Source organism: Lepidochelys olivacea (assembly GCF_965140295.1).
Source record: "Lepidochelys olivacea isolate rLepOli2 genome assembly, chromosome: 14".
NCBI lineage: Eukaryota > Metazoa > Chordata > Testudines > Cheloniidae > Lepidochelys > Lepidochelys olivacea.
The window spans coordinates 27,816,708-27,834,879 of record NC_140424.1 but is presented as its reverse complement, the minus strand read 5'-3'; the positions used below and the strand labels follow the sequence as shown (position 1 = coordinate 27,834,879).

Sequence of the window (18,172 nt, the reverse complement as noted above, 5' to 3'; positions counted from 1 at the left end):
GAACATGTGCATAAATTAATACTGATTTATTAATTTTCTCTAGCTTCAGGCACTGCTCCTCACATCTCTGTTGAGGATTATCAGGATGGAGGGATCCGGGTGGTGTGTCGATTGGTTGGCTGGTACCCACAGCCTGAGGTGCTGTGGAGAGATGCCAGTGGACAGCATTTACCATCGCTCTCTGAAACAAATTCCAAAGAAGCCAATGAGCTGTTTGACATTGAAAATTCCATCGTTATTACAGAGAATTCACACCAGAACTTGTCTTGCGTAGTCAAGAGCACCCACACCAACCGAAAAAAGGAATCAACATTATTTTATATATCAGGTCAGTTACCACCAAAGCAACACACTGTGATCAGCAACAGAAAAAATACAACAGCAGATTGGTTAACTACATTAAAATGTATCAATAGCAATGAAGGCTAGAGTATGATATTTAGACAAAAAACCCTACAAAAGAAACAAACCAATGGTGGAATTTTCAAAAAGTATCCTGAAAGTCAACAAGACTCATGCTCCTAAATAATTCAGACACTTTTGAAGATCCCACCTATACTGTATAGCAGAGGTGGCCAAATTTACTGACTCTCCAAGCCACATATGACAATCTTCAGAAGTTTGAGAGCTGGGGCATGACTGCAGGAGTTTGGGGCTTCAAATCTGTGGGGAGGGGGGTCTCAGGGCTTCAGCCCCATGGGAAGCACCTGCTGGGGCTTGGGGCTTCAGGAGTGGGGCTGAAACCCGAGACCTTCCTCCCTGCAGTGGTGACACGGCGGGACACATGGGGTCACATGCTCCCCCAGACTTTTGCCAGGATTTGCTGGCCCTGCTTGGTCACATGGTGTCGCCCTGTGTGACAGCTGCCGGAGCCGGCAAGCTGGGAGCTGTGACTATGAGGAGAGGCAGCTGGGAACTGCAGGGGGAGCTTCTGCTTTTGCTTCTGCCTGAGAGCTCTTTTGGGACCATGGAGAGGAGGGGCTCAGAGCATAGCCCCAGCTGGGGCTGAGCTCTCACCCACGGCCGGGACTGCAGCAGAGCAATTGGCCCTGGCCAGAGCGCCAAGCCCAGAGCCCATCCCCCGTTCCACCATTCCTCCCAAGGCCCTACCCGTGGCCCCACCCCATTCCACCCCTTCCCCTGTGAGCCTGCCCCTGTTCCAACCACGAACCTGCCCCCATTCCACCCCCACTCCACCTCTTCTCTCGAGGCCCACACCCCGCTTGTTCCTTTCCACCCTGTCTGCTGCCACCCCGAGTCCAGAAAGGCTCTGTGTCCCCACTGTGGCCCTGGAGTAAGAGCTCCTCCACCCCCAAGGCTGTAGCAGTGGGGATTTTTCCGGGGGCCCCAAATTGGCCAGGACCCCTGGGCATAGGCCCTGTGGGTCTGTGCGGTAATCCGCCACTGCACTCCCGCTTCTGGCCTCTCCCCAAGCCTCCATTACGCACCGCCCATGATTGCAGCCCCAGTGTGCTGAGCACTGTACAAATAAACTATGATAGTTCTAAACTAAATGAACAAGACAAGCAAAAGACTGGACAGGAAATAGAGCAACAGAGGGGAAATGACATAGTAAAGCTCATACAGCAGGGCACCAGAAGTGTGGGGAACATAATTCAGTCTCCTGAGTCTGAAGCCAGTGCTTTAGGCATTGGACAAGGTTGTCTCTTTGTGCAACAACAGCAGTGAATTAAACCAGGCTGATTCATACGCTGATCTGTGAATTGATGCCTGTGTTGGTTGGAGTCCTTGTAATATAAGTTTCTGGTGCTCTGTGCACTGCAGACAGGGCTGTATTTCCACCTTTGTTTTAGACTACTCCTGCTGGAGGTAGCTTTATATGATGTGGAATCCTTTGATTTTTGCCCTTACTTACAGAGTGATGTGAGTCCCTCTAGGGTTTTCTTTTACAGCTGCCTTTTTCCCAAAGGCGAATCCATGGATGGTGGCTCTGTCGGTGATCCTGATGATTTTCGCATGTTTCATTGGTATCACTATTTATTTATTTAAAATAAAAGGTAAACATTATAAAGGAAAATATAATGCAAGATTTTCTTCTAATAAAAGCAGTAAGGCTACATCTGAAAAACTAAAAAGTAACATGAAAAATGTAGAAGCAACAAAAAATAATGGTTTTGTATGGAAATGTCCTTGCAAAGGAACTTCACTGAGTTACACCAGCTGAGCCTTCACATTTATATATAACGGGACACATAAAATTAGAGAAAAGTGAAAAGAGAAGACATCCCAGGCTGTGAGATGAGTTAGGGCAGTGGCTCTCAACCTTTCCAGACCACTGCACCCCTTTCAGGAGTCTGATTTGTCTTGCATACCACAAGTTTCTCCTGACTTAAAAATCACTTGCTTAGGGTATGTCTACACTACAAAATTAGGTCGAATTTATAGAAGTCGTTTTTTTAGAAATCGTTTTTATATATTCGAGTGTGTGTGTCCCCACAGAAAATGCTCTAAGTGCATTAACTCGGTGGAGTGCTTCCACAGTACCAAGGCAAACGTCGACTTCCGGAGTGTTGCACTGTGGGTAGTTATCCCACAGTTCCCGCAGTCTCTGCTGCCCATTGGAATTCTGGGTTGAGATCCCAATGCCTGATGGGGCTAAAACATTGTCGCGGGTGGTTCTGGGTACATATCATCAGGCCTCCGTTCCCTCCCTCCCTCCATGAAAGCAAGGGCAGACAATCATTTTGCGCCTTTTTTCTTGAGTTACCTGTGCAGACGCCATACCATGGCAAGCATGGAGCCCGCTCAGGTAACCGTCACCGTATGTCTACTGGGTGCTGGCAGACGTGGTACTGCATTGCTACTCAGCAGCAGCAACCCCTTGCCTTGTGGCAGCAGACTGTACAATAGGACTGGTAGCCGTCATCGTCATGTCCGAGGTGCTCCTGGCCATGTCGGCCAGGAGCACCTGGGCAGACATGGGTGCAGGGACTACATTAGAAGTGACTTGACCAGGTCATTCTCTTTAGTCCTGCAGTCAGTCCTATTGAACCATCTTATGGTGAGCAGGAGGCGATATGGATAGCTAGCAGTCCTATTGTACCATCTCCTGCCGAGCAGCCATGAGATGTGGATGGCTTGCAGTCCTTCTGCACCGTCTGCTGCCAGCCAAAGATGTAAAAGATAGATGGAGTGGATCAAAACAAGAAAAAGACTAGATTTGTTTTGTACTCATTCACTTCCCCCCCTCCCGCCCCGTCTAGGGGACTCATTCCTCTAGGTCACACTGCAGTCACTCACAGAGAAGGTGCAGCAAGGTAAATCTAGCTATGTATCAATCAGAGGCCAGACCAACCTGCTTGTTCCAATAAGAACAATTACTTAGGTGCACCATTTCTTATTGGAACCCTCCGTGAAGTCCTGCCTGAAATACTCCTTGATGTAAAGCCACCCCCTTTGTTGATTTTAATTCCCTGTAAGCCAACCCTGTAAGCCATGTCGTCAGTCGCCCCTCCCTCCGTCAGAGCAACGACAGACAATCGTTCCGTGACTTTTTTCTGTGTGGATGCCATACCAAGGCAAGCATGGAGGCCGCTCAGCTCACTTTGGCAATTAGGAGCACATTAAACACCACACACATTATCCAGCAGTATATGCAGCACCAGAACCTGGCAGAGCGATACTGGGCGAGGAGGCGATGTCAGTGTGGTCACGTGAGTGATCAGGACATGGACACAGATTTCTCTGAAAGCATGGGCCCTGCCAGTGCATGCATCATGGTGCTAATGGGGCAGGTTCATGTGGTGGAACACCGATTCTGGGCTCGGGAAACAAGCACAGACTGGTGGGACCGCATCGTGTTGCAGGTCTGGGACGATTCCCAGTGGCTGCGAAACTTTCGCATGCGTAAGGGCACTTTCATGGAACTTTGTGACTTGCTTTCCCCTGCCCTGAAACGCATGAATACCAAGATGAGAGCAGCCCTCACAGTTGAGAAGCAAGTGGCGATAGCCCTGTGGAAGCTTGCAACGCCAGACAGCTACCAGTCAGTTGGGAATCAATTTGGATTGGGCAAATCTACTGTGGGGGCTGCTGTGATGCAAGTAGCCCACGCAATCAAAGATCTGCTGATATCAAGGGCAGTGACCCTGGGAAATGTGCAGGTCATAGTGGATGGCTTTGCTGCAATGGGATTCCCTAACTGTGGTGGGCCATAGATGGAACCCATATCCCTATCTTGGCACCGGAGCACCAAGCCAGCGACTACATAAACTGCAAGGGGTACTTTTAAATAGTGCTGCAAGCTCTGGTGGATCACAAGGGACGTTTCACCAACATCAGTGTGGGATGGCCGGGAAAGGTACATGACGCTCGCATCTTCAGGAACTCTGGTCTGTTTCAAAAGCTGCAGGAAGGGACTTTATTCCCAGACCAGAAGATAACTGTTGGGGATGTTGAAATGCCTATATGTATCCTTGGGGACCCAGCCTACCCCTTAATGCCATGGCTCATGAAGCCATACACAGGCAGCCTGGACAGTAGTCAAGAGCTGTTCAACTACAGGCTGAGCAAGTGCAGAATGGTGGTAGAATGTGCATTTGGACGTTTAAAGGCGCGCTGGCGCAGTTTACTGACTCGCTTAGACCTCAGCGAAACCAATATTCCCACTGTTATTACTGCTTGCTGTGCACTCCATAATATCTGTGAGAGTAAGAGGGAGACATTTATGGAGGGGTGGGAGGTTGAGGCAAATCGTCTGGCTGCTGGTTATGTGCAGCCAGACACCAGGGTGGTTAGAAGAGCACAGGAGGGCGCGGTGCGCATCAGAGAAGCTTTGAAAACCAGTTTCATGACTGGCCAGGCTACGGTGTGAAAGTTCTGTTTGTTTCTCCTCAATGAAACCCCCCGCCCCTTGGTTCACTCTACTTCCCTGTAAGCTAACCACCCTCCCCTCCTCCCTTCGATCACTGCTTGCAGAGTCAATAAAGTCATTGTTGCTTCACATTCATGCATTCTTTATTTATTCATCACACAAATAGGGGGATGACTACCAAGGTAGCCCAGGAGGGGTGGTGGAGGAGGGAATGAAAATGCCACCCAGCACTTTAAAAGTTTACAACTTTAAAATTTATTGAATGCCAGCCTTCTGTTTTTTGGGCAATCCTCTGTGGTGGAGTGGCTGGTTGGCCGGAGACCCCCCCACCGCGTTCTTGGGCGTCTGGGTGTGGAGGCTATGGAACTTGGGGAGGAGGGTGGTTAGTTACACAGGGGCTGTAGTGGCAGTCTGTGCTCCAGCTGCCTTTGCTGCAGCTCAACCATACTCTGGAGCATATTAGTTTGATCCTCCAGCAGCCTCAGCATTGAATCCTGCCTCCTCTCATCACGCTGCCACCACCTTTCAGCTTCAGCCCTCTCTTCAGCCTGCCACTTACTCTCTTCAGCCCGCCACCTCTCCTCCCGGTCATTTTGTGCTTTCCTGCACTCTGACATTATTTGCCTCCATGCATTCCTCTGTGCTCTGTCAGTGTGGGAGGACAACGTGAGCTCAGAGAACATTTCATCATAAGTGCGTTTTTTTTTTCTTTCTAATCTTCACTAGCCTCTGGGAAGGAGAAGATCCTGTGATCATTGAAACACATGCAGCTGGCGGAGAAAAAAAAGGGACAGCAGTATTTAAAAAGACACATTTTATAAAACAGTGGCTACAGTCTTTCAGGGTAAACCTTGCTGTTAACATTACATACATAGCACATGTGCTTTCGTTACAAGGTCGCATTTTGCCTCCCCCCACCGCGTGGCTACCCCCTCAACCCTCCCTCCTCCCCGTGGCTCACAGTGGGGAACATTTCTGTTCAGCCACAGGCAAACAACCCAGCAGGAACGGGCACCTCTGAGTGTCCCCTGAAGAAAAGCATCCTATTTCAACCAGGTGACCATGAATGATATCACTCTCCTGAGGATAACACAGAGAGATAAAGAACGGATGTTGTTTGAACGCCAGCAAACATACACTGCAATGCTTTGTTGTACAATGATTCCCGAGTACATGCTACTGGCCTGGAGTGGTAAAGTGTCCTACCATGGAGGACGCAATAAGGCTGCCCTCCCCAGAAACCTTTTGCAAAGGTTTTGGGAGTACATCCAGGAGAGCCGTGAATGCCTGGGCAAATTAATCCTTTCACATGCTTGCTTTTAAACCATGTATAGTATTTTAAAAGGTACACTCACTGGAGGTCCCTTCTCCTCCTGCCGGGTCCAGGAGGCAGCCTTGGGTGGGTCCGGGGGGTACTGGCTCCAGGTCCAGGGTGAGAAACCGTTCCTGGCTGTCGGGAAAACTGGTTTCTCCGCTTGCTTGCTGTGAGCTATCTACAACCTCCTCCTCATCATCATCTTCTTCGTCCCCAAAACCTGCTTCCGTATTGCCTCCATCTCCATTGAAGGAGTCAAACAACACGGCTGGGGTAGTGGTGGCTGAACCCCCTAAAATGGCATGCAGCTCATCATAGAAGCGGCATGTTTGGGGCTCTGATCCGGAGCGGCCATTCGCCTCTCTGGTTTTCTGGTAGGCTTGCCTCAGCGCCTTAAGTTTCACGCGGCACTGCTTTGGGTCCCTGTTATGGCCTCTGTCCTTCATGCCCTGGGAGATTTTGACAAAGGTTTTGGCATTTCGAAAACTGGAACGGAGTTCTGATAGCACAGATTCCTCTCCCCATACAGCGATCAGATCCCGTACCTCCCGTTCAGTCCATGCTGGAGCTCTTTTGCGATTCTGGGACTCCATCATGGTCACCTCTGCTGATGAGCTCTGCATGGTCACCTGCAGCTTGCCACGCTGGCCAAACAGGAAATGAGATTCAAAAGTTTGCGATTCTTTTCCTGTCTACCTGGCCAGTGCATCTGAGTTGAGAGTGCTGTCCAGAGCAGTCACAATGGAGCACTCTGGGATAGCTCCTGGAGGCCAATACCGTCGAATTGTGTCCACAGTACCCCAAATTCGAGCCGGCAAGGTCGATTTAAGCGCTAATCCACTTGTCAGGGATGGAGTAAGGAAATCGATTTTAAGAGCCCTTTAAGTCAAAAAAAAGGGCTTCATCGTGTGGACGGGTGCAGGTTTACATCGATTTAATGCTGCTAAATTCGACCTAAAGTCCTAGTGTAGACCAGGGCTTGGAGTCATTATGGATAGTTTTCTGAAAACATCCACTTAATGTGAAGCATCAGTCAAAAAAGCAAACAGAATGTTGTGAATCATTAAGAAAGGGATAGATACCTCTGTGTAAATCCATGGTACACCCACATCTTGAATACTGCATGCAGATGTAGTCACCCCATCTCAAAAAATATATGTTGGGATTGGAAAAGGTTCAGAAAAGGGCAACAAAATTTATTAGGGATATGGAACAGCTTCCGTATGAGGAGACATTAATAAAACTGGGACTTTTCAGCTTGGAAAAGAAACAACTGAGGGGAGGTATGATTGAGGTCTATAAAATCATCACTGGTGTGGAGAAAATAAATAAGGAAGTGTTATTTACTCCTTCTCATAACACAAGAACTAGGGGGTCATAAAATGAAATTAATAGGCAGCAGGTTTAAAAGAAACAAAAGGAAGTATTTCTTCACACAACGCAGAGTCAACCTGTGGAATTCTTTGCCAGAGGATGTTGTGAAGGCCAAGCCTATAACAAGGTTCAAAAAAGAACTAGATAAGTTCATGGATGATAGGTCCATCAATGGCTATTAGCCAGGATGGGCAGGGATGGTGTCCCTAGCCTCTGTTTGCCAGAAGATGGGAATGGGCTATGGGATGATCACTTGATGATTACCTGTTTTGTTCATTCCCTCTGGGGGCACCTGGCATTGGCCACTGTCGGAAGACAGGATACTGGGCTAGATGGACCTTTGGTCTGACCCAGTATGGCCATTCATATTTTCTAGTAATAATTTTTATTTATCGCTGTTTATTTTATTTATTTATTTGTTTGGGAAATGTGATACCGACATTGGTGTCATTATCTTTCCTCCAACAAGTAAAATTTTCCACAAATTTGTCTCCTCATTATTATTATTATTTATTATTTATTATGGGAGAGATTTTAGAACCAGAAACACCACTATCATCAATAAGAGCTTTGTCATTGACTTCAGGGAGTGAAGGATCAAGCACTAAATGCACAAGTCCTAGAACAATACAGTTGATAATATTAGGGCCTGAAATTACACTCCTTGCACCCCTAAAGCTCCCAACAAAGTTGCTGGATATGTAGGATATGCCAGGAAGCAGGACTGGGCTCTAATTCTGCTGGGAATTCAGAACTTTCACAACTTGGAAATACTCACTCTTTGATATTGAACTCCAATGTAGTCACATGATTAGTAAAACAAAAATTTAATGTTTATCGAGGTGCTAAGGATTCATATAATGAAAACATTTCTTTCAATCTACATTAACTGTAAATATTCTTAAACAACTTGCTTTTCAAATGTTTTCTCCTAATAGAAACTGTTCTATGAAGTTGTTTGCTGTTAATTTTTGTTGTTGTGATTATTGGTAATAAAGGAACACCAACTTGAAACTCACATGAAATATCACAATAATGTATTGATGATAATTCAATAGGTAGGAGATGAGAACATAGAGAACATGATTTAAGATGTATCTTTACTGAGGGTGAAATTCCCCTCCTGCGGGAGGTGACATTAAGTGGGAGACAAGGGGGACTCTGTGCCCTCCTGCACAGCGGGGAAGGGCTTCATGCCAGCTTGGTATCAGTTTTTCCCCTTTGTGCAGAGTTGTTTCTGATAGATACAAGTTAGGTCTATTCTTGGTGTCATCTTGTTATTTACAGAATATGTAGAGGAAAGTCTTTTATCCTAGAACACAGTAGAAACCAACAACAGCAGACAGTTTCCTTGCTCAGAAAATCCCCAATCTTCCACTGTAGTGAGCTCTGTGCCCAAGGAGCCCTATCTGCTTCCGTTCACACCCATAACTCCTTTGCCAGGTTTCTTTTGGTTTTCTACCTCCAACAAACACACATGCACGCACGTGCGCGCACACACACACACACACACACACACACACATGGTCTTTTAGCCCCTGAGTTCACTATCAGTGATAGCCCTGTTAATCTACCTGGGTTGGCTTTGTGCCCAGTGCACTGGGCAGTAGTTTTCATTATTTCTAGCTGGATCACAACACAAAAGGCCATAATGATTCTTTCTACTGAACCTGAAGGCAGATGCTTGGGTTTAACAAAGTCTGTGATCCTCTTTAGATCAAAATCCTATTAACACCTGCCAAAATAACGTCAACAACTGCTGAGAAAGAGGTGTGTGTGTGTGTGGCTATATGTACTATAAATCTATGCAGGAAGCCAGAAGCTGGGGCTGGACAGTGAAGTACAGGGAGAAATGAAGATAGAGACTGAGGAGTTTTAGGGATAGCTCTGTTTCCTTATTATAACAACATGATCTGGTCAGTGATATAGAAAATGACTCTGTTGAGCTTTACCATTGTCACATGACAAGTATCAGGTCAGCAGAGAAATGGGAGTGAAGCCACCAGGCCAGGATTTTGTAGATTCCAGATAGGGGATGTGCAGGAGCTGCAGCTGAGATCAAAGTGAGTACACTGGCCATTGCGAGGCTTCAGAGGTGCTCTGTGTCCTGCGTGTGGTATCTTTACTGAAATCTCTTTTTGCTAACAAAGTGCAGTGCACCTGAGCTCTATAGTGCTGGGCCCTACAGAAACACCCCATGCCAGGGAAGTAAATAAATGCATCTATTCCAGGGAGGAAAAAGTTCCTAGCAACTTTCAGGTTTAAAACCAAGCCCTTTTTGAATCATCACAGCTAAGTATTGTCAATTGTAACATCTCTCTGCCCAACACTCCCATAACTCAGACACTGCCCTCTTTAGCAATAGTGTGAATTTCATACATAGAGAATACAGCCTTTCAACTGTGTATCCAGGGGGATAGAAGCTCTGGATGATAAAACTGGATATAATAATGAATATTTATTTCTCTACATTTTTAGGGAAACTTACTGCAGAGCTTGGTAAGTCTTCTTTTGCTTCTTTCTATTTTTTGCACGCAGTTGTATACTGATCAGAGAGTTTTGTTGTCATTGTGGTGTTGACGTTTATTTAGTTTTTTTGTTAGGTTGATTGATTTTGGGGGGGCAGGGTTGTTTTTCTGATTATTTATTTCTTGGGGGAGGTTGTTTTTCTTTTTTCAATTTCGATTTTAAAAAATGTGGAATAGAGGTAAGGCTGATCAATGTCACACAGAACAAACAAAATAAGATAAGGGATTTGAAAAGAAAGGAGCTGTCAGATTTAACTTTGATCCTGACAGTACTGAGAAATAGTGCAGAAAAGAAGTGGAAAATGGATCTTTGTCATAAAATTGAAATTAAATTGGCAATGTTTTGAAGAAAAATGTTTGTTTCTGAAAAAGGCAATTTGTCAAGAAAAACACTTTTAATTCAAAAATTAGGATTAGCTTTCAGATTTGACTTGCTGTATCTGAGTAGAACTCATGGGACTCAGTGGAGTGACTCCGATCTGTAAAGTTAAGCACGTGCAGCCATCTTTTCACGATTGCTGCACATATATGTTCTATTCTGCTCCCTCTGAAATAGATGGGAGATTTTTCACTGACCTCGGTGGGACCAGGTTCAGGCTTTTCTGACCAGGTATTTTGCATCCTAATTCTAATGTGTCCGTTGAAAAATCAGATCGTAAGTTTTTTGACAGTTGCATAGTTAATGGAACCTGACATAATACAAAAGAGTGTGTTAAAGGTGTAGCCTCTGTGAGAGAAGCACTTACACAATCTAGGTGTGTTTCTGATTCTTTATTTTATCATAAACATCTGATAGACATTATAAATCTATTTTTTCCCTCAGTGTACCATTCTGTACCCTATTGAATCCTAGAGAATTTGTTCTGGGGAATTCTCATCTCTGATTATGTGGTTGGTTTCAGGCTGGAGAAAGCTTGCTGCCCCTCTGGAAAAAGGTAATTGAAGATCATACTGTATCAATGTCCATCACCTTTCATAAGAAAATGTTGCACCTTCTCCTTGATTGCAGCAGTGAGTAGTTCAGGGCAGACCTCACAAGCATCCTGTATGTTGGTGCGCATCAGGATGTGAGGCAGGTTTTATGCCTATGTCCTGCCACAGCACAATGCATCCAGATCATACACAGCTCCTCCCACTCCTCTGTCTGCATGTGCCCTGCCCCCTGAAGGGCTTTCTGAGAGCACCTCCCAGTCATTGTACAATGGAACATGACCCTGCCCAGCTGCTACCCCAGGGCCAAGGCCTGCCCTGTCTTCCCATCAATTGCCTTCCTGCTCCTGCTCATGTCTCCTCCTCACTCTTCTTCAGCCCTCACTGCCTGGGAGAGGGACAGAGCTATGCTCTGCAGACAAGGAGCAACTGAATTCTGTGTCTGGTGTTTAGATACCATGATGATGGAGATGGGAAAAGTGTTGACTAGAATTACAGCTAGAGGGGCTGGGGTAAGTGAGGAAATAAAATGTAGGGGAGGAAGATCCTGCTTCCTGCACATGAGCCAGAGCGAGCAGTGGAGGAGAGATGGGTGGGGGAGTGAAGGTGGTGGTGGGAAGGAGAGGAAGGGAAGGGAAGGGAAGGGAAGGGAAGGGTGGGATGATGAGCAGTTTTGAAGATGATAGCAATTAACAGGAGGGTGAGTGCAGTTCCCCAGAGCAGCCGCCCTTGGGAGAAACGGGACCTGCTGCTGAGCAGTGAAATCTGAGGCATGTCAAGTCCTTGCCCCATGTGGCCTGTTGCTGTCTGAGGAAGGAGCATGTCAGAGATCCAGCATTTGGAGAGGGGAGGAGAGTGAGGAGGCCTATATCACATTGAAAGGAGGAAGCAGCTGGGAAACAAAAGGACTCATGCTGGAAATAAAGCACTTCAGGGGGGGGGGGGGAGCTGTGTCAATATTCTTGACTTCATATAATCTGCTGTGTCCCCCCAGGGATACTAGTCCCCTCCATGGGGAGAGGTGGGGCCAGGAGGGGATAGACCCTGATTCTGAGGCCTGGCCCAGCTGATCCCTTCACTCTGTTACTGACACATCTCTGTCAGGGGAGTGACTCTCCCCTGCACTGTGCTGAGATCTCAGAGCTGCTCCCCATTCCAACCTGGTAAATTCTGGAGGAAGGCGATTCCCTAAGTCACACTCCATCTGGGGCAGATTCTGTCACTGACATGATCAAACTCTCCCGCAGGGCTGAGCTCTGCCCTTAATGCTCTGATTTTTTCTTTCCCAGAGAATGTGACTTGGATCCAGACACAGTTCATCCCCATCTTCTCCTGTCTGTGGATTGCAAAAGTGTTAAACGGCTATTCACACGGCTGGATTGCCTCGACAATCCTAAGAGATTTGAATATGAACGTTGTGTGCTGGGCTATGAGGGGTTCAACTCAGGGAGACATTACTGGGAGGTGGAGGTGGGACATGGGGGATACTGGGCTGTGGGGATCGCTAGAGAGTCTGTGAGGAGGAAAGGAGAGATCATATTTAGCACTGAGGAGGGGATCTGGGCTGTGGGCCATTGGGGGAATCAGTACCTCGCTGTCACTTCTCCTCGCTCCCCATTGGCCCTGAAGCAGGTGCCCAAGAGGATCCGGGTTTCTCTGGACTATGAAGTGGGGAAGGTGGCATTTTTTGATGCTGATAAAGGGGTACTGATATTCACTTTCCCACCGGCTTCCTTTGCTGGGGAGAAAATCCACCCTTGGCTCTGGGTCTGGGATTTGCAATCACAGCTCAGACTGTGTCCCTGAGACACAGGAAGAAATACCCCTCTGGGACACTTGTCATCAGCCAGTCTAGCCTCACACATCCTCATCCTAAGATGCTGGAGGTCTCCAATGTTTCTGCAGAGCCTGTAATGCACAGTTTCTATAAACCTGGGAGAGGGGTGGTGTCCCTGGATTTAAGAGCCATTGAGAGCAGAGATGGAGGAAGACAAGCCAATTTCCTTGGTCCTAAGATTGTGAAGCCTGTCTGTCACTAGCCTCTGCAATCCAAGAGAACTCTAGCCACTGGTCAGGTTAGTAGCTAAGGGTGTGTCTACACTGCAGCGTGTGCTCCATCCTGCCTTGCAGGCATGTGCACACATTAGTCAAGTCCACTTGTAAAAGTCCACACTGCCGAGCTGCACATGATCCGTACTCCATACACGTGTGTTGACATGAATGCTGTAGTTTCGTGTTTGGCACTAGGATTTCTAGGGACATGGAGTGCACATTTGGCAGGCTGAAGGCAATATGGTGCCACCTACAGACCATTTGGACACCAACATAGCCAGTGCCATCCATATGGCTGTGGTCTGCTGTGCTCTGCCTAGCATCTGCAAGGAGAAAGACACTGCTGGTTGCAGTCCCATACAGACATCCAGAATGTGCACCTGTCATCCAGGGGTGCTGGAATGGGGAGTCAGGGGTCCATGGCCCCATCACTTTTAAAAATGGGGGACTATGCCCTCCAACTTTTAACAAGCCGTAAGAGCAAGCGATGCGGGGGCAGAGAGGAGTGAGCAGGGGTAGGGCCTTACGGGGCAGAGGTGGTGTGAGGGTGGGGGCTCAGGAGGAAGGGGTGATGTGGGAGCAGGGCATTGGGAAAAGGGGTAGTGGGGGAGGGCAGGGCCAGAGTTTAGGTGCCGGTGGCTCCCCACACTTTTATGGAGCTTCCATCGCTCCTGCTGTCATCACAGACGTTGGGTCCAGGTGAACAAGGGAAACAAGGGATGGCTTACACACCTACATCCTTGCAGCACTGGGTGATGTGGAGATGTGATGAGGGACTGTAATGCTGTACATTGGCATTGTGTCTATTTCCTATGTGCTGATTTGCTCTTGGTTATTTGCTGTTGCTTTTAAAAGAATCTGATATTTTATTTAAAATCTTTGGATACAACTTCCTGACTCTTCCTTTATTTCCTGACACTCATATGCCAATGTATTGTCCAAGCCAGCCAATTCATTAACAAAACAAAATGCTGAAATAACCCAAAGACCATTGCAGGCACCATAACTTCCTGTCCACAAATAATTCTTCAGAAGTGTGCAGTGTGAAATAAAGTGCAACCCTGTGCAAAAGGACAGGTTTCAGAGTAGCAGCCATGTTAGTCTGTATTTGCAAAAAGAAAAGGAGTCCTTGTGGCACCTTAGAGACTAACCAATTTATTGGAGCATGAGCATCTGATGAAGTGAGCTGTAGCTCACGAAAGCTTATGCTCAAGTAAATTGGTTAGTCTCTAAGGTGCCACAAGTCCTCCTTTTCTTCCTGTGCAAAAGGGGACCAATAGCTAAAGTCCAAGCTCCATGGGCTCACTAATAGTGGAACTGGAAGTCAGAAGGGCACCTCCAGTTCTCCTTCCCCCTAGTCAAAATGTTGATCTTATTGAATGCTGTTTTATGGGGGTGGAATGCACATGGTACATCTGCCCATTTCACTCCATGCATTGCTCAGAGCCCACCAACCCCAGAGTTTTCCAGTGGCTGCTGGACGTGGTAGCATGGAAGTCGGTCTGCAGGCAGTGGGGATGGTGCTGAAGGTGGTGCTGGAGCTGGTATTGAGGGCTGCAGCTATCAGGGGGTAGCCTTTAATTTTATTTAAAGTGAATTTTGCAATGTGGTATTACACCACCGTGGGTTCGGCTCTGGCAGCTACAGTTTTAAGCTTAACACAGTGAAAGTTACCTTTGCTACTTGCTTTAGATTTAGAGTTTTTAGGAACACAAAGACCAAAGGTAGTGACCACACATACATTTACCAATGCAAGGTTTATTTTATTTTATAAGTTTTATTAAAGTTATAATTACCCAAGCATACAGAAACTTTATACAGACCTCTGCACAAGTTACAAATATAGTTATACTTTCTTAAGAGTGTTAGGGATTGAATGGGTCTTTTATGGCTTGATTATTAGTAGAGGGATGGTTTCTGCTGGAGTCTTCCATAGGGAGCTCAATTTTTACATGTTGGGCATTTTTTTTAAATAATGTGATTTTGTTGATACCTACATTTTGTGCATGTTTATGAAAGTGTTAACCTTTTTTTATGGGTTTGCGTTTCCTGGAAACTAAAGGGATCCCAATTTTTTTATATGTGTAAGTTTTTTTAATTTTTATGAGCATTGACACACAACCTGTATTTTGTGGTTAAGACACATGTTGGAGACAGATGTGCCTTTACAGTATTTTTATAATTTACTATTAATTTTTTGTGTGGAGGGGGTAATTTTGTGCAATATTACCACTTGGTACCTTTTTTCATAATTTTATGGCATTGCCATAAACATTTAAACATTGCCCCCCATGCAGGGAAGAAATAATCACCCCATATTACATTCTGTGTCAAGACAAGGCCAACATGTTTGAACTTTGTCATCAATCTGGTATGTTTTTATTCCATCTTCATATTACTGAGAAGCTCCTTCTAGCAACAAACCCAGACCAAAGATACAGCATGGTGAGAATTTCAGGGTTAATTCATTAAAAAATAAGTAAGTAGGCAGGTAGGTAGGTTCTGGTTGGGGGTTTTGGGTAATCAGATCAGGGGCCTGTTACCTGATCAAGTTTCAAGTTTCAAGAAGGAAACCTTGAAGCCCTGAGGAAGCCTTGTAGGACATTACACAATGGCATAGAAAGCAATGGAGAGAGCTAGTAAGCTACCAGGGTGGGCATTGGAAATGTGCTCATCATAGGACTCTCACTCCCTGCCTGGAGTTTCTCTGTATGAAACATTGTCAAGAATCAAATGCTCGATTTGGGGGAAATTCAGGTGAACATTAACTAGATACAGAGCTAGGATAGTCTTTGTTTCCCTCAAACAGGGTTTGGCTTCTGCCCCTGCCTTAGGGCTGCCTGACTATTCTAAGCCTTTTACCCTTTTCTGCCTCGTACAATCTAGGTGTGCACTTGGAGTTCTCACTCAGATGCACGGAGAAAAGAAACGCCCAGTGGCTTATTTCTCTGCCACTTTTAACCCTGTTGCCCAAGGCTTACCCCCCTGCCAGCATCCTAGTGGACTATCCTAGTGGCAGGGCTGGACCCTGGAACGGGGGAGGGGCAGGGCTGGGAGCGTCCCGGGCAGGGGCTCCTATCGTGTGCCAGGAACTAGCTGCAAGTTCGGGCTGGGCTGGGGAGGAACAGGACCTCGTCCCCTGCATGGGCTGCTCCCAGGGCCAGATCAGAGCCACCTCCAGGAACCTCCCCCAGCAGCAGAAAGCTCCGTGGCCGCCGGCCGGGAGCCCAGCTCTGAAGGTAGCACCACTGCCAGGAGCAGTGCCGAAGTCAGGGTCGCAATACCGTGACACCCCTCCCCCAATAGCCTTGAGACCCCCCATGACTCTCTTCTGGGATGGGATCCACACAGTTACAACAGGGTGACATTTCAGATTGAAATAGCTAAAACTGTGAAATTTAAAAGACTTTTAAAAATCTCATGATCGTGAAATTTACCAAACTGGATGGGTGAATTTGGTAGGGCCCTACCCAGGAGTCTTCACAGGGAGGTAATTCTCATTACAGATACACAAATGTGGATCCTCAGTTGCGCTGTTTATATCATGGCCGCTTCTTTCTGGTAGATCCATTTGAGCTCCGCGGCACACGTCTCAGACAGAACCTGGCTGCCTTTTATCCACCCGTAGCTGTTCCCATCTGCAGAGCCTGAGAAGCTGCAGAGTGAGAGAGAGTCCGTGTCACTGTGGGTCCCTGTAACAAGGAAAGGCCGGGGTGAGTCTTTCCTCTCCCTCCCTGTACTGGGAAGCTGGGCTCTGGTGTTGTCTTTCATCTCTAGCTTTCCTGCGGAGCGTCAGTCGAGAAGACGTCCCAGGCTGTGAGATGAGTTAGGGCAGTGGCTCTCAACCTTTCCAGACCACTGCACCCCTTTCAGGAGTCTGATTTCTCTTGCGTACCCCAAGTTTTACGTGGCTTAAAAATGACTTGCTTTGAAAATCCGACATGAAAATACAAATGTTGCCACAGCCACTATTGCTGAAAAATGGCTGACTCTCATTTTTACCATTCAATTATAAAATAAATCCATTGGAAATAAGTATTGTACTTACATGTCAGTGTATTGCATATAGAACAGTGTAAACAAGTCAGTGTCTGTCTGAAATTTTAGTTTGCACTGACTTCGCTAGTGCTTTTTATGTAGCCCGTTGTAAAACTAGGCCAATATCTAGATGAGTTGACCTACTCCTCGGAAGAGCTCTGTGTACCCCAGGGATACGTGTACCCCTGCTTGAGACCCACAGAGTTGGGGGTCTGGAGCAAGGACCATACGAGGCTGAATCCCATGGGGAGGGTGACCTGGTACTTGTTCATTGGAAGCGCCACCTTGATCTCCTGCATCTCAGCTTTCCTTTAAAAACGAAGTCTGATGGGTGAGAGGAAACCTGCACCGTGCGACCTGGGTAACGGGACAGCTTCAGGGAGCTGAGGACTTGTCCCAATGAACGGTAGGGCTGGATTCACAAGGGGACTTAAGAGGCTAATTCACCACTCCTGGCAGCGCAAGCCCGACCTTCCAGCCCCCTGCAGGCCTCGCTCTCTGTGTACAGGTTAGCGATAGACACCCCCAAAGCCTCTGAGCGTCCCTCTGGAGTGTTCAGCCCGTTCCACGGAGCACATGCAGAACTGTGACTCTAACCCCAGAGGCGCGGTCCACAGCAGCTTGTAAGATTCAATTCAGGCCAACCACTCTATTGAGAACACAGCACTTAGATATACAGAAAACAGGAATGAGTTTATTATCAAAGAACAGAGATGCAAGCGAGAGTGAATAAATACTGGAAAGTAATGGTTACATAGAAAACAAAATCCTCACACTTTCTAGAGCTGGGGTTCTCACAAATTTTTGGCAGCCTCAGCATGCGGTTCTGACAATACTTAACTAACTGTAGGAAAAACAAACAAATAAATTACATGTGCATATTTACATAGGGATTTTTTGCAGACTCAATAATAAATATAAGGTACAGTTGTGTCTTATCTTTACTGGACCTAAACACAGAACAAACCAGTGCTTTGCGCAGTCTTGTCTTTTTTGTTGTTCTTTTGCTTTTTTGGTCAAAGGTGGACTGCATTACAACAATTCTGAACTAAATTTAAAAATCCTTTACATAATAGAAGTCCAAATAATAATGAAAGAAGG

General features: G+C 46.6%; 2 protein-coding genes and 1 pseudogene across 3 annotated transcripts in view; 2 read left to right on the top strand and 1 right to left on the bottom strand.

Moving 5' to 3' along the window:
* Positions 1–13,922, top strand: part of LOC311531238 (butyrophilin subfamily 1 member A1-like) — a 42,977-nt gene extending 29,055 nt beyond the window's left edge. The window contains 6 exon segments of the mRNA XM_084648471.1: positions 44–328; positions 1,914–2,018; positions 10,002–10,022; positions 10,954–10,986; positions 12,271–12,279; positions 12,282–13,922. Of these exon segments, the coding sequence (XP_084504597.1) occupies positions 44–328; positions 1,914–2,018; positions 10,002–10,022; positions 10,954–10,986; positions 12,271–12,279; positions 12,282–12,787 (959 nt within the window). The 3' untranslated portion in view covers positions 12,788–13,922.
* The window catches only part of LOC311531264 (C-type lectin domain family 2 member D-like), a 188,589-nt pseudogene that overhangs the window by 131,098 nt on the left and 39,319 nt on the right, over positions 1–18,172 (top strand). The gene's annotated exons all lie outside the window — the stretch shown is intronic.
* The window catches only part of LOC311531266 (C-type lectin domain family 2 member D-like), a gene marked incomplete at both ends in the record, with an annotated part of 432,379 nt that overhangs the window by 411,006 nt on the left and 3,201 nt on the right, over positions 1–18,172 (bottom strand).